We start from the raw sequence: 15,776 nt of genomic DNA on the forward strand, positions 1-15,776 counted from the left end.
ATGAAGTTCACGGGGCCACTGCTCAGCGTATGCGCAGCCGCTCCCCTCGGGAGCATTACCTCCACACTTACATTCCGCAGGTGACTGGGGACGCGGAGCTCGCCCCAAATATCTTGGGGGGAGGGGGATGTGTGTTCCTGGGACCATTTTTTTTTGGAGGGGGGGGGAGATATTTCAAGTTCATCCCAAATATCTTGGGGTGGGTCTCTTGTTTTTTTCGTGGGATGAGGGAATATTTCGTCCTTGCAGAATTCCAAGGCTGAACCGCAAAAGCCCCCTGGGGGGATTCTGCGGAGTCTCCAGGAAGCTTTCTTTTAGGAGGACGGTCCCCGTGGCGCCTGCCGGCGGTGGGAGGGGATCACCCCGCCTGCTGCGGCTGCGCCTTTCCGGCTCCGGCCCCGCCGCCTTCGCTGCCAGCCCAGACCCGGGTGGCGCGGCCGATGGCGGGCGGCGGGGGAGGTGTGACAGACACTGGTTCTGGGGACTCTGCCGGGACAGCCGGGTGGGGTGTGGGAGCACTGGGACCCCCAGGATGGGGACAGTGGAGAGGGGCCATACCGAAGCTTGAGGACCCGTAGCAGCCTGGAAGTGGAGGAAGAATAGAGAGGAGGGGGCCCGGTGAGGAGGGATCTTGGAAAGGGGGGAGTCTCGGGGCCCGCCGGGACCCTGAAGTAGGGAACCTGGAGAGGGGAAACCCCTGGAAGTCTAGAGGGGAGGGAGGAGCCTGAAAGGGGAGATCGCCTTGTAGCCCTGAGAGAGAAGGAAGGAGCCTGGAGAGATGGGGAGCCCTTGGATCCCCGGGAATGCTGAAAAGGGAACCCTGGAGATAGGGGACCCCCAGGGGCTTAGAGAGTGGGGACGCTGGAGAGGGGTGGTTATGACCAGCCTCTGAAGATTTATAGTGGTGTCTGTCTGTCTGTCTATCTATCTATCTATCTATCTATCTATCTATATCTTTTATGCACATTTTTTTGAGAACTCCCCAATTTGGATGCAATGGAAAGGAGATGGGCAACCATTTTGGTTTTTATTATCTACAGAAATGCAGCAATAAAAAAGCATAAAAATAACATGTAAGAAAACATATAAGGAAAAGAAAGAAAGAGAAAAAAAGGATAAGAGTAGAAAGGTGTAACCATCTGTAGATCCAGACATGGGACTTGATTGTTGCAATTTTGATGTCAGTTGGTTGAAATGATGGTCACTGTCTTGATTTGTTGAGGCTGGGTGACACCCATGAAACACAGACTTAACTGGGTTAATATACACTTGGGGTTATGCAGGAAGGTCCATGTCCTTCCCCTGCCCTGGAAGGGGGAGTTTGCATGGTCTCTTACAACACTGTGGATTTATTGCAACACTGGATCATATGCAGTCCTCTGGTGGAAGGCTCCAGAAATGAGTCTGGGGCACTTCAGAGATCTTTGATGGTTTATGACATCTGTTAAGACATGACAGTTGACTCTCAGTAATTGTAGTTGAGCTAATTATGTCCCATCAGAAGGGATGAAAACCTTCAGCTCTCTGTCTGAATGTCCCAGTACATCTGAATGTCCCAGTATATCCCTCAGGGAGGGGGGGGAGCTTTTACAACTGAGCCAGTTGTGTTAAGGATGAAATTGCCCTGCTCAAAAGCACTGTCCCACCTTGCTGGATCAGCTGCCTATAGGATTTTTCCCTTATTTGGCTCAAAGCCCAGCTTCTTGCTAAACCAAGGTTGATTTGTTGTGGTCATCCTCTGGGGCTCACACCCTCTGCACCTGGGCTGTTCCCTTGCACATAATCAGCAAAGCCCCCGTGCTTTTATAAATGGCCAATTGTTCGAGCCATTAATCCAGAACATTCCAGTCTCTCACAGTGAGACCTTCAGAACCACTAACAGAGGAGGAACCCCTGGGACCCCCAGCAGCCCAGAGAGCAGGGAGCCCTGGGATTCTGAAATGGTGAGCCTTTAGAGGGGGGGACCCCCAGCAGCCTGGAGAGGCAGGGGGAGCATGGAAAGAGGGGGAGCCCCAGGACCCCTGTCATCATCCACTGGTAGGAGAGTGATGTTTGTTATAAATTCCCATCAAGCTAAAGAATGACCCAGACACATCTTATGTTTTGTTGTTCCCAACACTTCCATGAATTCTCTGCTCCCACCACAAACTCGTCCAAGGCACTGGCTTCCAAGCGTGTGGAGCAGCACAGCTCCACAATGTCCCCAATCCCACCACAGTTTATGTGGAGAATGGGAGAGGTGTGCTTTGCCCAGGCACAGCCAGGGAAGGAAGCAAAGAATATTTCCAGTGCTTCAGTCCTACGTTGGTGCTGCCATGTGGATGGGCCGGAGCTGGGCAGAGAAAAAACAGAAAGAGAGGTGAGAGAGGAGAATAAATAAAGAGAGGCCGGGAAAACAGAGAAAAAAGAGTGAGGGGGCCTGATCTGCTCCCTTTTCCAGTTCACCTGGTGCAGCCTCTTGTGTAAACCAGACTTTTGATGGGTTTTGTTCCTGTGGGCACAGCTGTTCTTCTCCAGTGGGTGAGACAGGGAGGCTGAGCACAAGTCTTGGGGCAGAGCAAGAAGTTCCTAGAATCACAGTGTAGGCTGAATTGGAAGGGACCAATCAGGATCACCAAGTCTAACTCCAGGACTTGCACAGAACACTCCAACAATCCCACCATAGGCTGACAGCATTGTCCAAATGCTCCTTGAGCTGAGACAGGTTTGGCGCTGTGACCACTTCCCTGGCCAGCTTGTTCCAGTGCCTGACCAACTGAGGTAAAAACCTTTTCCTGATACCTCACCTAAACCTCCCTGACTCAGCTCCAGCTGTTTCCTTGAGACCTGCCACTGATCACAAGAGTGGAGAGGCTGGTACCTGCTCCTGTGCTGCCCCTTGGGAGGATGTTGAAGAGCTCAATGAGGTCTCCCCTCAGTCTCCTCCAGGTGGACAGATAAAGTGACCTCAGTTACTCCTCATAAAGCTTCCTCTCCAGACCTTTCCCATCCTTGTGGCCTCCTTTGGATGCTCTCCAGTGGCTAAATGTCTTTTTTGTGTTTTCATGCCCAAAACTGCCCCCAGGACTGAAGGTGAGGCTGCCACAATGCAAAGCAGAGGACAATCCCCTCCCTAGCCAGGCTGGCGATGCTGGGCCTGATGACCCCAGGACATGGATGGCCCTTCTGGCTGCCAGGCACTGCTGATTTAGATCCAACTGGACATTGACCAGGACCCCCAGGTCCCTTCTCACAGCTGCTCTCCAGCATCTCATTCCCCAGTCCATACACACAACCAGGGGCACCCCATCTCAGGTGCAGAATCCTGCACTTGCCCTTGTTAAACTTCACATGGTTGGTGATTGCCTACATCTCTGATTTTGATTTTGATTGCCTGTCTCTGATTTTGCAGGGCCTCTCTGCCCTTGCAGAAGCTGATAGCTCCTCCCAATTTAGTGTTGTTGGCAAACTTTCTTAGTATTCATTGAGTCCTGCCTCCAAGTCATTTATGAAGATGTTGAAGAGAACTGGGCTGATGATGGATCCCTGTGGAACCCCACTAGTGACTGGTGCCAGCCTGATTTCATCTGTCATTGTCACCCTTTGTGCTCAACACAGTTATTCAGCTGTTTCAGTAACACAACAGTAACACAGTTATTCAGCTGTTTCACAGTTAGTCACAGTTTGTTCAGAAGGGTCCTGGGAGGGACAGTATCAAAACCTTTGCTGAAGTCCAAAAAACATTCCATCTCCTGGCTTTCCTGGATCAACCACATGGGTTGCCCTGTCTTAGAAGAAAATCAGGTTCAACAAGCAGGACTTTCCCCTGTGCTGGCTGTGACCAATAACTGGTGTCTTCCAGGTATTTTTCAATACCTTCCAGAGTAATCTTTTCTGTTGCATCATTGGATACTGAAGTGACTCTGACAGGCCTGTAGTTTCCAGAGTCCTCCTCCTTGCCCTTCTTGAAAACTGGGACAGCATTTGCCAGTTTCCAGTCAGCTGGGACCTCTCGGGTATCCCAGGAATACTCAAAAATCATCAAGAGAGGCTTTGCAATGACATCAGCAGCTCTGAATACTCTTGTATGAATCCCATCAGACCCCATAGATTTGCAGGGATCCAGCTGGATCAGCAGATCTCATGCAAGTTCAGGGTCAACTTGGAGTTGATCATTCTTATCTCCTGCACTGAGATTCCCTTGGTCTGTCATCTGTGTTGAAGACAGTGGCAAAGAGTGTATTAAAACACATCTGCCTTGTGCATGTCCCTGTTTGTGAGGTGACCATTCTAATGCTGGAATGGGACAATGTTATTTCTACCCTTTGTTTTCCCATTAATATATTTGAAAGAACTTTTTATTGTTCCCCACATTTCTGGCAGCTTCAATTGCAGCTGAGCTTTGGCCACACAGATTTTCTCCCTACAGTGTTGAGCAGCATCTCTGTATTCTTCCTATGTTACCTGACCTTTCTTCCACTGGGTACACACCTTCCTTTTTTCCTTATATCCAAGGGGAAATCCCTGTTCAGCCACGCCGGTCTTCTACCCTGCCTGCTTGACTGCCAGCATTTAGGAATTGCTGCTCCTGTGCCCTTAGAAGATGATGCAGTGATGGGCTCCAGCACCTGCAGAAACATTTTTCCAGGGTACTCATTTGTTTCCTGAACAGCCTGAGGTCTGCTCTCATGGCCAGAGTTGAAGTTTTGCTGGCACTTTACCTCCTGTCAAGAGAGATTTAAACTTGATTGCTCGGTGGTCTCTGTGGCTAAGATGGCTACCAATCTCCATTTTGCTCATGAGATCTCTCTGTTGAGAAGCAGCAGATCTCGGAGAGCATCTTTCCTTGGAAGTGTCCCTTAGTTCCTCAAAGAATAACTCTTCACTATCCTGGGCCTGGCTGGGTGGTCTATAGTAGACTCCCACAGTGGCATCTGCATTATTTGTTTGCCCCTTTATTCTCACCCACTCTCAACTGTGCCGTTGCCAGCTGTGAGCTCCAGACATTCCAGCCCTTCCATTACATCCAATGCCACCCCACACCTCTCCTGCCCTGGTTACCCTTCTGCAAGAGCCTTTAATCATCCCATGGGGCACTCCTATAAATAGAGTTGTCTCATCCCACCAGGTTTCACTTATGCCAGTGATGTCAAATCTCTGGCAGTGGGCCAGAGCTTCCAGCTGTTCTTGTTTGTTACTCATTCTGTGTATGCATTAGTGTAGAAACATTTCAGGTGTGGTACATTGTAGCAGGATTGAGGGATTCTATCAGTGCTCCTTTCCTCAAGCTTTGGCACTCCATCCCATTGCTCGTCACTGGTGAGCCTGATTTTGTCCCTTTCCCTCTTAAAGATAAATCCCATCAGGTGTCAGTAGGCCAGGTGTTGAATAGATCATCCCATAGTCAAATAACCCAATTTTTTCCAATTGCATCAGCCTTGGACACGTGATTATGTGATGGATCTTTTTATTCCTGTCAATATTATTCCCTGTTACCAGAAGGACCAAGGAAATCACTACCTGTGCTCCTGATCCTGTGCCCAATTGTCTCAAGGGTTTGAAATATCTTTCGATTTCCCTCGGACTTCTCTTTATTACTTTGTTACTGCCAGCCTGAAAAACCAATAGCAGATAGTAATCAGAGGGCCTTAATAGGCTGGAGAGTTTTCCAGTAATGTCCCTTACCCAAGCCCCTGGGAGACTGCAGACTTCCCTGTGAGTTGGGTCCTGTCTTCAAATCAGGCCCTCCATTCTCTTCAGAAGGGAGAATAGTCTCCTATTAAACTTCCTTCTTTTTCTCCTGACAGAGGAGATTGTGATGCCGGGTACAGGTGGTGTTGCTTTAGGAGGCTCCTCTATCCCAGAAGCACCTTCACCCATCTTATCAGTTGTCTGGCCGCTGAGTTCCAGGGCCTCTTACTTCTTGTAGAAGGTACCTGTCCTACTTGTCAGGTTTTCAGAAGGAACCTCCCTCCTGGTAGCTGAAATTACTCTCTTCCAGCCTTCATCTTCAACAGAGCCTTAACCTTACAGGGTTCGGAGTCTCCACAACAACAAAGGTTCAAGTTTCTGAGAATCTGGAGACTGGAGTGTCTCTGAAAATAACTGGTCAAAGTTGGGATTCTTGTGTTTAGTGTCTGTTTAGGATTTGAGTGTTTTGTACTCATTTTTTCTATGCTGTGTGGATCTTCAGGGCCATGCTCAGGATCCTGTCTGAGCAGGGACAGCACAAAGCCATGTGCTTCCCTCGCCTGTCTGGTCTCCCTGCTATCAGCACTTTCTTGTTTGTTTACCTGAAGCCCCCCTTCACCTCCTCCCCACTGTTACATGTGGTGGTGTTGGTTCTGTACTCAATGATGCCTCCAGCACTGAACCCCCTCATCTACAGCCTGAGGAACCAAGAGCTGACGAAACTTAGGAGTGGATGCATTTGAGCAGCCACAGCCTGCCTGTTGTCCTCTGTCAGTGACTCCCAGTGCACGTCATGACAGATAAGTCTGTCTTTCCTTATTTACATATTACATATTTTTCTTCTCCACTTGTGATGTTGTTGTCTTTTAAAAAAGTGTCATTACTCATCCTTTCCTCCTTCAGCATCCACTAAGCTTGTGTGACCCAGAGACTTTGTGTAAATAGGGAGACTCACATTGTATTTAAATGAAATAAATTAACCTACAGCATTTTTTTTTAGTCTTGAGATCCATCCTCAGCAGAGCAGGAATGAATGGGAAGTGAGAACAATTTTCTGGCTGCACCAGCCTTGGAACGCGCCTTGGGCCTGGAGCAGGAGCAGCTGTTGAGGGCCTCAAGGCCGGGGCTCTTGTGCTGCCCTGGGCAGATGGGATGGCAGCAGGGGCTGCAGAGCTCTCAGCACCTCAGCCCGAGGGGAGCAGGGCACCCAGGGAGCCTCCTTTGGCCTTGGCCAGGCACCTTCCCCCATGGCTGGGGCTGAGTCCTGTGGCAGCTGCAGCTGCTGCTGTGGCCTTGGCAGGGACTGAGGCCGTGGGGCCAGTGCCCAGAGCAGCCTGGCCTGAGCAGAGCTGTGGGGCCAGAGCCGGCTGGGCTGGGCTGGGCTCAGAGAGGCCCTTGGTGCTGCCCAGAGCTCAGGGCAGCTGGCAGAGCTTGCAGGGAGCTGGGCCGGGCTCCGAGAGCCTGGCCCAGAAACCATCAGTGTCCATCTCAGCCTGGCTGAGCGTGCAGGGGCAGAACTCAGGCCAGGCCTTGTGGGGCAGGCCAGCACCTGTGCAAGGCATTGAAAACAGGCAAGTGGCCCAGAGAGGAGGCTGCTCTGTGCCCTTGGTGGCAGGGACAGAGCAGGGAGGGGGCCCAGGACATTTGTCAGTGCCAGCCTCTGTGCCCAGCCCTTGGCAGCCCTGGCTGCTGAGCCCAGCTTTGGCCTGGGCTGAGTTTGGCTGTGGCCCAGCTCCATCCTCCTGCAGGGCTCAGGGCCTGTTCCCGGCCATGGCCAGCCCTGGCTGCCTCTCTGCTGGCCCAGAGGCCGGCAGAGCCCGGGGCAGGGCTGTCTGTGCAGCCCCACAGGTGCCACGGGCTCTGCAGGAGCTGGCAGAGGCTGCCCAGCAGGGAGGCCATGGGGCACAGAGCCCCAAGGCTGCTGTGGGCACCACGGCACAGGGGCCGTTCCCAGCCGCAATGCTCCTGGCCTGGGCTGGGCCTGCACAGGGGCTCTGGGGACAGGGGAAGGCAAGCAGGGCTGCGATGTCACAGGACAGGTTACAAATGGGAACCGTGAAGACACTGGATAACAGCAAGGCCAGCAACAGACAGGGAATTTCTCTGCATTGTTTGTGCTGTGCAGGACTGCTTCAGAACAGGGAGGGGAATTTAATACCAGCAAACACTGATACTGATGTTGAGGAATAAAATGGCTTCTTTGCCTGAGTCTTTGCTGGAAAGGTCTCTCAGATCTCTGCATTCAGTGAAGGGCTTCAAAGAGGAGGAAAGCAAGTATTGTCAGGAACCTTACTGAGGGGGGGAAGGGGTTAAAAGCAGATGTGGCAAGGAAGAAAAAAATAAGAAAAAGTAGTATTTTCGCTCAAAGATGACTTTGCAGCTGAAAGATGCTAATATTCGGTGGGAGAAATTTCACATACTGTGATTGCTTTGAGTTGTTTTCTGTCTGCTTTGAGAAGTGGAATTTCTGCAGAAGATAACAAGATGTTGTAAAAAAGTCCTAAAATGCATTTTTCACAGGCCTTAGGCCTCCTAGTGAGAGGGAAGACAGATAAGAAGCTCAAAGATTGCAAAAGCACAGCCTTGTGAAGGAATGTGCCTTTGATGGGCCCTGTGGTATGTTATGGCAGGGGAACAGGCTTGGCATGTGTTCTTTTTGCCCCTGTTAAGATGGAATAAGCTTAGGACTGTATGTGTTCCCTTTTCTTAGCGTGGCAATAGAATAAATCTACTCTTTACACTTCAGCTGTGGATTTTGGCTCTTAGTTACCTGCATATATTCAGTTCACACACTCATGAAATTCATGAAAGAAGGACAAATGCCAGTATCAGCCCCTGCAGTGGCACCGGCTGGAGCTGCCTGGCTGGGAGTATCCCTGTGGGAAAGGACTTGCTGGACTGGGAGGCAGCCATATGCCCTGGCAGCAAGGAAGGCCAGGAGCACCCTGGACTGTGTGACCAGATTAAAGATATGGATTATCCAGATTGTTGTGCCTTGGTTTTGGTTCCTCAACACAGGAAAGATGTCTGTAAGCCTGAGCAGGTTTAGTGAAGGGCCTCCAAGGTGGGGCTGGAGCACCTTGCCTGTTAGGAGGCTGTGGAAGCTGGACTTGGATTAGATCCAGCCACACCTACATTCCCTTCTGCGAAGTTTGGAAAGCCAGGGGGTCCTGGGTAGGTTTTGGGGGTGTTGGGGGTCCTTTCTGTACTTTATATCTCAAAAGAAGCTTCTCTAATAAACTTGTTTCAAGCTCCCACTCTGCTCCCAGTGAGGGGAGCACTGCAGGGTGGCACTGGGTCACTGGGGAGCAGTGATGAACACTGTGAGCACGGGGAGGAAGCACTGGGAGCACTTGGAACTCTGTCATGTCCCCTGGTTGCCTCAGTTCAGCTTCCTACTTTGTGTGGGGGCTGTGCAGATCCCTGTGGTTTTAGGGTGTGCCTTCAAGCAGCAAGGGTTTGATTGACAGCTGGCATTTACTGGGGAGAGGAAAATGGAGTGGGGGGTGCTGAGGGAGCTGGGGGGTAGATGCTGGAGATCTCCAGGTGTGGGGTTGCTGGGGTTGTCCAAGTGTGGGATGCTGGCTGGCAAGGGTGTTTGGGATGGCCATGTAAGGGATGCTGGGTGTACTGGATGTCCAGATGCTGGTGGTTCTGTCTATTGAGGGTGCCCAGGTGCAGGGTGCTGGGAGTGCTGGTGATGCTGAGCGGGTGCAGCTCCTGTGCTCAGATGGAAATGCTGTTCTCCGTCTCCAGTGGGTTCAGGTAGTTGTATCTCAGCGCAGCCAGGTGGTTCCTCTCCTCAATCCGGTCCCGGATCTCCTCCAGCCGCCCTTGGAAGGCCCGGATGAGCCGCCGGGGTTCCGCCTCTGTGAACCACTCCTCTGGGTACTGTCCCAGGAGCCTCTGGAGGGAGACAGCAACATGGACCCTTCAGCTTCAACCCCTTGGTGGTATTCAGGGGTTCTCCAGCACCCTGGTAGGTGTGGAGCAATGGTGGCTGTCCCCCAAGCTTAGTGACACCAAAGGTGGTGACATCCACCTTGTGGGCACCTCTTACAGTTCCTCAGGCCCACAGAGCTGTTTGGGGGGGCACATGGGGACTGTGGGGCCAGACTCACCCTGTCCTTGAGTTGGGAGCTGAGGAGAATGAGGGCAACCAGGATGTTAGCAGTGGTGGCCACCTCAGGAATGGTGTCGAGGAAGTGCTGGAGGAAGGCCCGGCCCTTCTCGCTGGGTGGTGGGTGGCGCATGGAGGATGGGGCATTGGGGACGAAGGCCCCCAGATCATACTGCAGGGGGAAAGATTACTGCAGAGAACATCCCCCCAAAACAGCAATGGGATGGGTGGGGACATCCTCCCAAAGCAGCGAGGGGACAGTTGGGAACATTCTTTGGCACAGAGAGGGGGCAGATGGGAACATCTCAGTATGGCAAGGGAGATGGATGGGGACATCTCCAGTATGAAGAGGGGATGGATGGGGACATCCTTCTGGCATGGGGACCCATTGGATGGGGACATAGGGTGAGGACATCCTTCCAACATGGAGATAGGATGGATGGGGACATCTTCTGGCATGTAGAGAGGTGTGACATAGACGTTGGTTCAGGATGGGGACATCCTTCATGCACACAGAGGAGTGGGAGGGGGACATGTCCCCAGCATGGCTCGAGGACACCTTGAGGATATCCTTTGGGTCCCTGCCCATGTCCCACCTGCCCATTGTTGACAGCTGCGTGCTGCGCTGAGCAGGTGAACATCACCATGGTGAGGAACTTGATGAGCTCCACCACTGTCTGCAGCGACGAGGGAATACCTGGGTGGGGATGGGACAGCCAAGAGCCTCAGGGACCTGCCTGTTCCCTGCCTCCCCTGGGGACATCCTGTGGCAGCCACAGGTGTGCTACCTGAGGAGGTCCTGCCCAAGAAACCATTGGTGAAGATGTCCATCACCCAGGCCTGCAGCTCGGTGTCCCCGCTCACCGCTGCATCCCCATCATAGTAGAATGTCACGATGCCGGTGACAAAGCTGCCGTAGGGACGAGGTGATTGTGAGATCCTGGGGCATGACAGGACCACCCTCCACCCCCTGAAACCAGTCTCACCTCTCAATGGCTTCCCAGAGGCTCAGCCCATCGTCTCGGTAGTGGTAGTTGGGGACATGGGACATACCACGGTGGCGGATGTCATCGGGGAGGCACAGGGACGTGTAGGTCACCTGCTCCAGGCCTCGTTGCACCACCAGCAGCAGCCCCTCATAGGTCACCCCGGAACCCTGGGAGGAAGGCCACCCATGGTTGGGGAGGGCAGGAGGTGCCAGGCTTCAGTGTCGCCCAGTACTCCCCATATACCCCACTACCCCATACTGGTCCCAGGTTACAAGTACTCCAAGTACACACCCAGTGCCCCCAGTACTCCCATATACCCCAGTGCTCTCAAGTGTCCTCCACACCATGTTCTCTAATGTCTCCCAGGTCTCTCATGCTTCCCAGTGCCCCCTAGTGCCCCCAGTACACTACGGTGTTCCCCAGCAATTTCAGTACACCCAGTGTTCCCAGTACACACCAGTACTCTACATTGGTTCCAGTAGCACCCCAGTACTACCCAGTGTTTCAGTAGACCCCAAGGTTCCCAGGAGACCCCAGTGCCCCCCAGTAGAATCCAGTACCTCCAGGAGACCCCAGCACCGCCAAGACTCCAGTACCTTCCAGTGTCCCAGTGGACTTCAGTAGACCCTCAGTGTCCCCAGTACACCCCTGTGCCTCCCAATACCCCAGAGCATTCAGTATCCCAGCAGAGCCCAGTGGCCTCAGTCCCCAGGGCTCACCTTGTCAATGAGGCCACCCTGGTTTATGAGGACACTGCGGGCCAAGGTGTTGATGTGCAGTGTGAAGTGGAAGTGGGGCATGAGGAGCTGAGGGAGGAATAAACACCTGGCAGGTGACCACGGACCCCTTCATGGAGCTGGGGGGCTGTCAGGTGGGGCATAACTGCCCTCAGATCTGGGGATGGGGAGCAGCAGGTGGCCCTAAGGGGGGACTTTACCTTGAAGAGGGGGTGACAGGTGGGCAGGTGGCGCAGCGTGGCGATGGCAAAGACCTCCCCAAACAGGTGGGTCCTCAGCAGGTGGGTGAGGAGCTGGTGGCTGTAGAAGTCGGCGTTGCGCACCCAGGTCTTGGCCAACAGCCAGTCCCACTCATCGTCACTCGGCAGGAAGATGGGGCTGCGGGGTCCTGGTGTTTGGCTGAGCTGTGGGAGACCACATGGTGCTATAGAACCATTGCCACCCTCCTGATAGCAGGATTTAGAGTGGGACACCCCTACCTGGATGGCGATGGGGCGCAGGAGCCCATCAGTGCCTTGGTGAAGCAGGCAGAGCGGGGCTGCTATGTACTGCTGGCGCCCGTAAATGGTGTCGGTTGGGATGTCCTCCAGCACCTTGTAGTCCACAACGAAAATCCGACCTTCTTGCAGCTCCTTGCCCAGGTCAGTGCCACCTCCCAGTGAGCCGGCAACCATCTCTGGTGTCACTGGGAATTTGAGTGGCAGTGTGGTGCAGCGATGGATGATGATGGGGTTGTTGCCATTGAGGAACTGGGAACCGAAGAAGTCATCTTCTTGCCAGTGCTTGGCCACATACTCAGGGACTAAGGCAATGGTCAGACATCAGCACCCACTTACCCACCCTCCAGGCATCTTGAGTGATACAGGAGGAAGGGGACATCACAAAGGGCACCCACCAATGTCCCTGCCCTGTGTCCGGGAGAAGATGGTACGCATCTCATCCAGGCTGTTCCAGGAGCTACGTCTCAGTAGGAACCCTGAGAGAAAGTGGGAAGCCCCTCTACAGGGCAGAGGGGGGACCTCAGCACACTTCTTGCCTTCTCTGGCCCCTTTCCCTGCCATTACCCAAGTCCTCCATGGCCTCAGGGCACTGCTTACTGGAAGATGAGGAAACCAGTGAAGTTGTTGGCCCTGATGCGGGAGAACTGGATGTTGGAGTCAAGCTCGAAGATGGAGTCCACATTGAGGCAACGGGGCCAGCCCTGGGCGAAGTTCTTCCACCTGAGTAGGGGGAGAAAATGGGAGCAGACATCAGCATCACTGCTGACCAGCCCACCTGGCCAAAGCAGGCCTTGCCCCCATGTCCCTGCTGTCACCGGTAAGCCTCCTGCCGTGCTGCCAGCTCCCGATGACGATGTTCCTTGAGGATCTGTAGCTTGTCATCCACCAGCTTCTTCCCTAGAAAGAAAGGGGGTGTCAAAAGTCGGACCTCTGGCCATCAGAGGAGGATGGGGGCAGGGTGGGTCCTACCTGAGCCCTCTCGCACCTCCACCGTGGTGACTCCCTCCAGCCACTGGTAGCAGGGAAAACGATACAGGGTGCCATTGGGGGCTGTCACCCGGACATCCTTGCAGAACCAGGCATCCTCCAGGAAGAGCCGCCACTTATGCAGGCGGATGAGGACAATGGGGCCCAAGTCCTGCCCACAGTGCACAGACAGGCTCTTCTCCTGGAGAGGAGGAAATGGCTTCTGGGGGAATGGGCAGATGCCCTGTAGTGGCACCAGGGACACCAGCTGAGAAGGGGCTCAAAGCATCCCCACTTGCTTCCATTGCCTCCAGGATCCTTATCCTCCATCATCCCCTCGAAGTCCTTTTCCTCCATCCTCCCAGAACACCATTCCTCCAATCCCCCCAGGACCACTACCCACCATCCTCCCCAGATTTTTTTCCTCCAGACCCTGGAACCTCTTTCCTCCATCTCCCTCAAATCCCTTCTCACCATCCCCTTGTATCCCCAGGACAGTCCATGCAGCCCCTCATGTCCCCAGGACAGCTCTACCACCCCTTGTGCCTTTTGTCCCTATCCCCATACCCACCTTCCCTGGCAGGAACAAGAAGGAGACGGTGGTCTGGCGGCTCTCGCCATAGCTGCCCACCAGGGTGATGGAGATGGAGTTGTTGGTCCCAGCTTCCACCATGTCACCTGTTGCCACTGTCACCTTGTAGGTGGCCATGACAAGCTGCAGTGATGTCCTGGAGATGCCGTCAGGGAAAAGTGAGGGGCTGTGGGGTGCAAGCCTGCTGTTTTGGGTGATTTGGGTGTCGCAACACCCATGGCCGTTGTGTGAGCGGGTGACAGGTCCTTCCTCCTCAGGGAGGTGTTATCAGACCACTGCTACTGTCCAGCATTGAGTACATCTGATCTCAACTGATGTGGCCATGGGAACATTACTCAAATGATAGCCCCGGGGGTGGCTGTGGGGGCATTACCCAAGAAATGGCCCTGAGGATGGCCGCAGGGACATTACCCAAGCGATGGCCCTGTGGGTATATTACCTAAACGATGGCCCTGTGGGTGGCTGTGGGGACATTACCCAAGTGATGGCCCCAGGGGTGACCATGGGCACATTACTCAAGAAACTGTCCCATGTTCCTGGCTATGGCAATGGCCCAAGGGTGTCAGGACCCAGGACATCCCTCTGGCTGTCCTGAGCAGCCAAGACCCCTGCCAGGGGTCTCAGAGACCCTGGCACAGAGCCCAAGATGCCGGTGGTTTTGATTATGACCTGTGGAGCAAGTTACCAACCTTAGATGAAGATCTGCAAGTCATGACAAATTAAGTAGAATGATAGTGAATTTATCACAAGGTGAAAAAGTAGATTTTGGGGTTTTTAGAATGGGGATTCAGGGGGGCAAGATGGAGGGATCTGGGCATGTCCAGCCTTTCTCCTTCTTTTTCTTGGCCTCCATCTTCTGCTGTGATGTTGCCACTTACAGATTGGTTTAGAGTAGAAGCTCACTGTCTTACATAGGTGATAGGTATTGGAAAGTAATTGTAAACATTGTCTACGTAGTTTTTAGTATAAAGACATAACACCGCCCTGGGGGCCGGCAGAATGCCTGGAACTGTCCTGCTGGACGAACCTCAGCAGGGCAGGACAAAATTTTTTATAGATAAGATAAAATAAACAACCTTGAGACTGAGAAATGAAGAGCCCTGACTCCTTCTTCAAGCGCCAGGCTGGGAAAAGAGACTTTCAAACTTTTCTCGGGGTCACTCTGACCAGCTAGAGATCCCAATGCAAGGGGGTGGTTTGAGCCAAAGGAGGGGCATTCACTGCGGGCCAGGAGCTTTATGTGCCCCCACCCAGGGTCTCCTCTGTCAAGAACATCCCCAGCTGCCATTGGCAGGCAGGAAACAGCGGTGCCAATCGCGGGCCCAGAGGTGGCTCTGGGGGCCAGGCTGCAGTGGAGCAGCTCCATCGGTGGTTCCAGCACTGGGTCTGGGGGCACTCCTGGGAGGTAGTGAGAGGTGAGTGGGACCCCTGGCATCGGAACACCCCTGAACCGGCATTCCTGGGAATCAGAACTGCTATTGCCTGAAAGTGTGACCCCCATGAGCCCCACATTCCTGTGCGTCAAGAGCCCCCTGCACCCCATTTCCTGGCCCTCGCACCACTCTCTATCCTCTTTCCCAGCCATCCCACCTCTCCCAGCCCCCAGCCTCTTCCTTTCCCTTGAACCTGGCACCCTGTGCCCATTCCTGCCTTTCCCAGTCCCCAAACCCTGCTTTCCTCAACATCGATGATGCCCTGAACCCTTCTTCCTGGAGATCTTGCCTCTCCCCACCATTATCCCTGCCTTTCCTTACCCCCAAAGTGCAATTCCCAGTACTGGGAACCTTGAACTGCAATTCAAGAGCACCAAGATGGCCTGATCCACCGTTCCATGCACAGAATGACCCTGAGCCCCCCTTCCCAGCCACCCCGTCTCTCCAACCTCCAGACCCTCCTTTTCCTTTGTCCTGGGACCCCCTGCACCCCCATTCCTGCCTTTCTCCTTTCCTAAACACTGGGGACTGCCACGATCCGCTAGTACAAGTGGGGGTTGTGATGGTTCATTAACTGATCTCAGAGTGCAAAAATCAACACAGAGGGGATTTTCATAACTGTGTATAGGTTCGATGAGGGGTTCAGCAATTAACTTACATGTTATTGTAGCATTATCACCTCATGTTACCATACAGGGATGGAAAACATTATTTTTGTCATCCAACACTATTGTTATCATGGTTTATCAGGTCTTCGTGTCCCTTGGAG

At 53.3% G+C, this 15,776-nt stretch overlaps 1 protein-coding gene and 1 long non-coding RNA gene across 2 annotated transcripts; one reads left to right on the forward strand and one right to left on the reverse strand.

The window, feature by feature from the left end:
* On the forward strand, positions 1 to 14,665 carry LOC143695986 (uncharacterized). Its single transcript, XR_013185456.1, has 2 exons — positions 1 to 80; positions 9,499 to 14,665. It is a non-coding gene; the product is annotated as an uncharacterized LOC143695986 (long non-coding RNA).
* On the reverse strand, positions 7,881 to 15,776 carry LOC143695964 (hydroperoxide isomerase ALOXE3-like). The gene is made up of 14 exons (XM_077191211.1): positions 15,666 to 15,776; positions 13,554 to 13,710; positions 12,986 to 13,184; positions 12,832 to 12,913; positions 12,614 to 12,736; positions 12,412 to 12,515; positions 11,996 to 12,318; positions 11,717 to 11,920; positions 11,499 to 11,585; positions 10,777 to 10,946; positions 10,579 to 10,700; positions 10,387 to 10,487; positions 9,792 to 9,962; positions 7,881 to 9,576 (listed from the first exon to the last, which is right to left on the reverse strand). Coding segments are annotated over exons 1-14 (2,025 nt in total). The 5' UTR covers positions 15,668 to 15,776; the 3' UTR covers positions 7,881 to 9,396.

The sequence above is a fragment of the Agelaius phoeniceus genome, chromosome 27, assembly GCF_051311805.1.
Source record: "Agelaius phoeniceus isolate bAgePho1 chromosome 27, bAgePho1.hap1, whole genome shotgun sequence".
NCBI classification, from domain to species: Eukaryota; Metazoa; Chordata; class Aves; order Passeriformes; family Icteridae; genus Agelaius; species Agelaius phoeniceus.

What these genes read in the sequence shown, in the direction of transcription:
- LOC143695964 (XM_077191211.1), bottom strand. An exon ending in CCTGTCACCCCCTCTTCAAG is followed by an intron (nt 11,586 to 11,716) that starts GTAAAGTCCCCC and finishes TTCCTCCCTCAG; the next exon opens with CTCCTCATGCCCCACTTCCA. An exon ending in CAGCTGTCAACAATGGGCAG is followed by an intron (nt 9,963 to 10,386) that starts GTGGGACATGGG and finishes TTCCCCCTGCAG; the next exon opens with TATGATCTGGGGGCCTTCGT.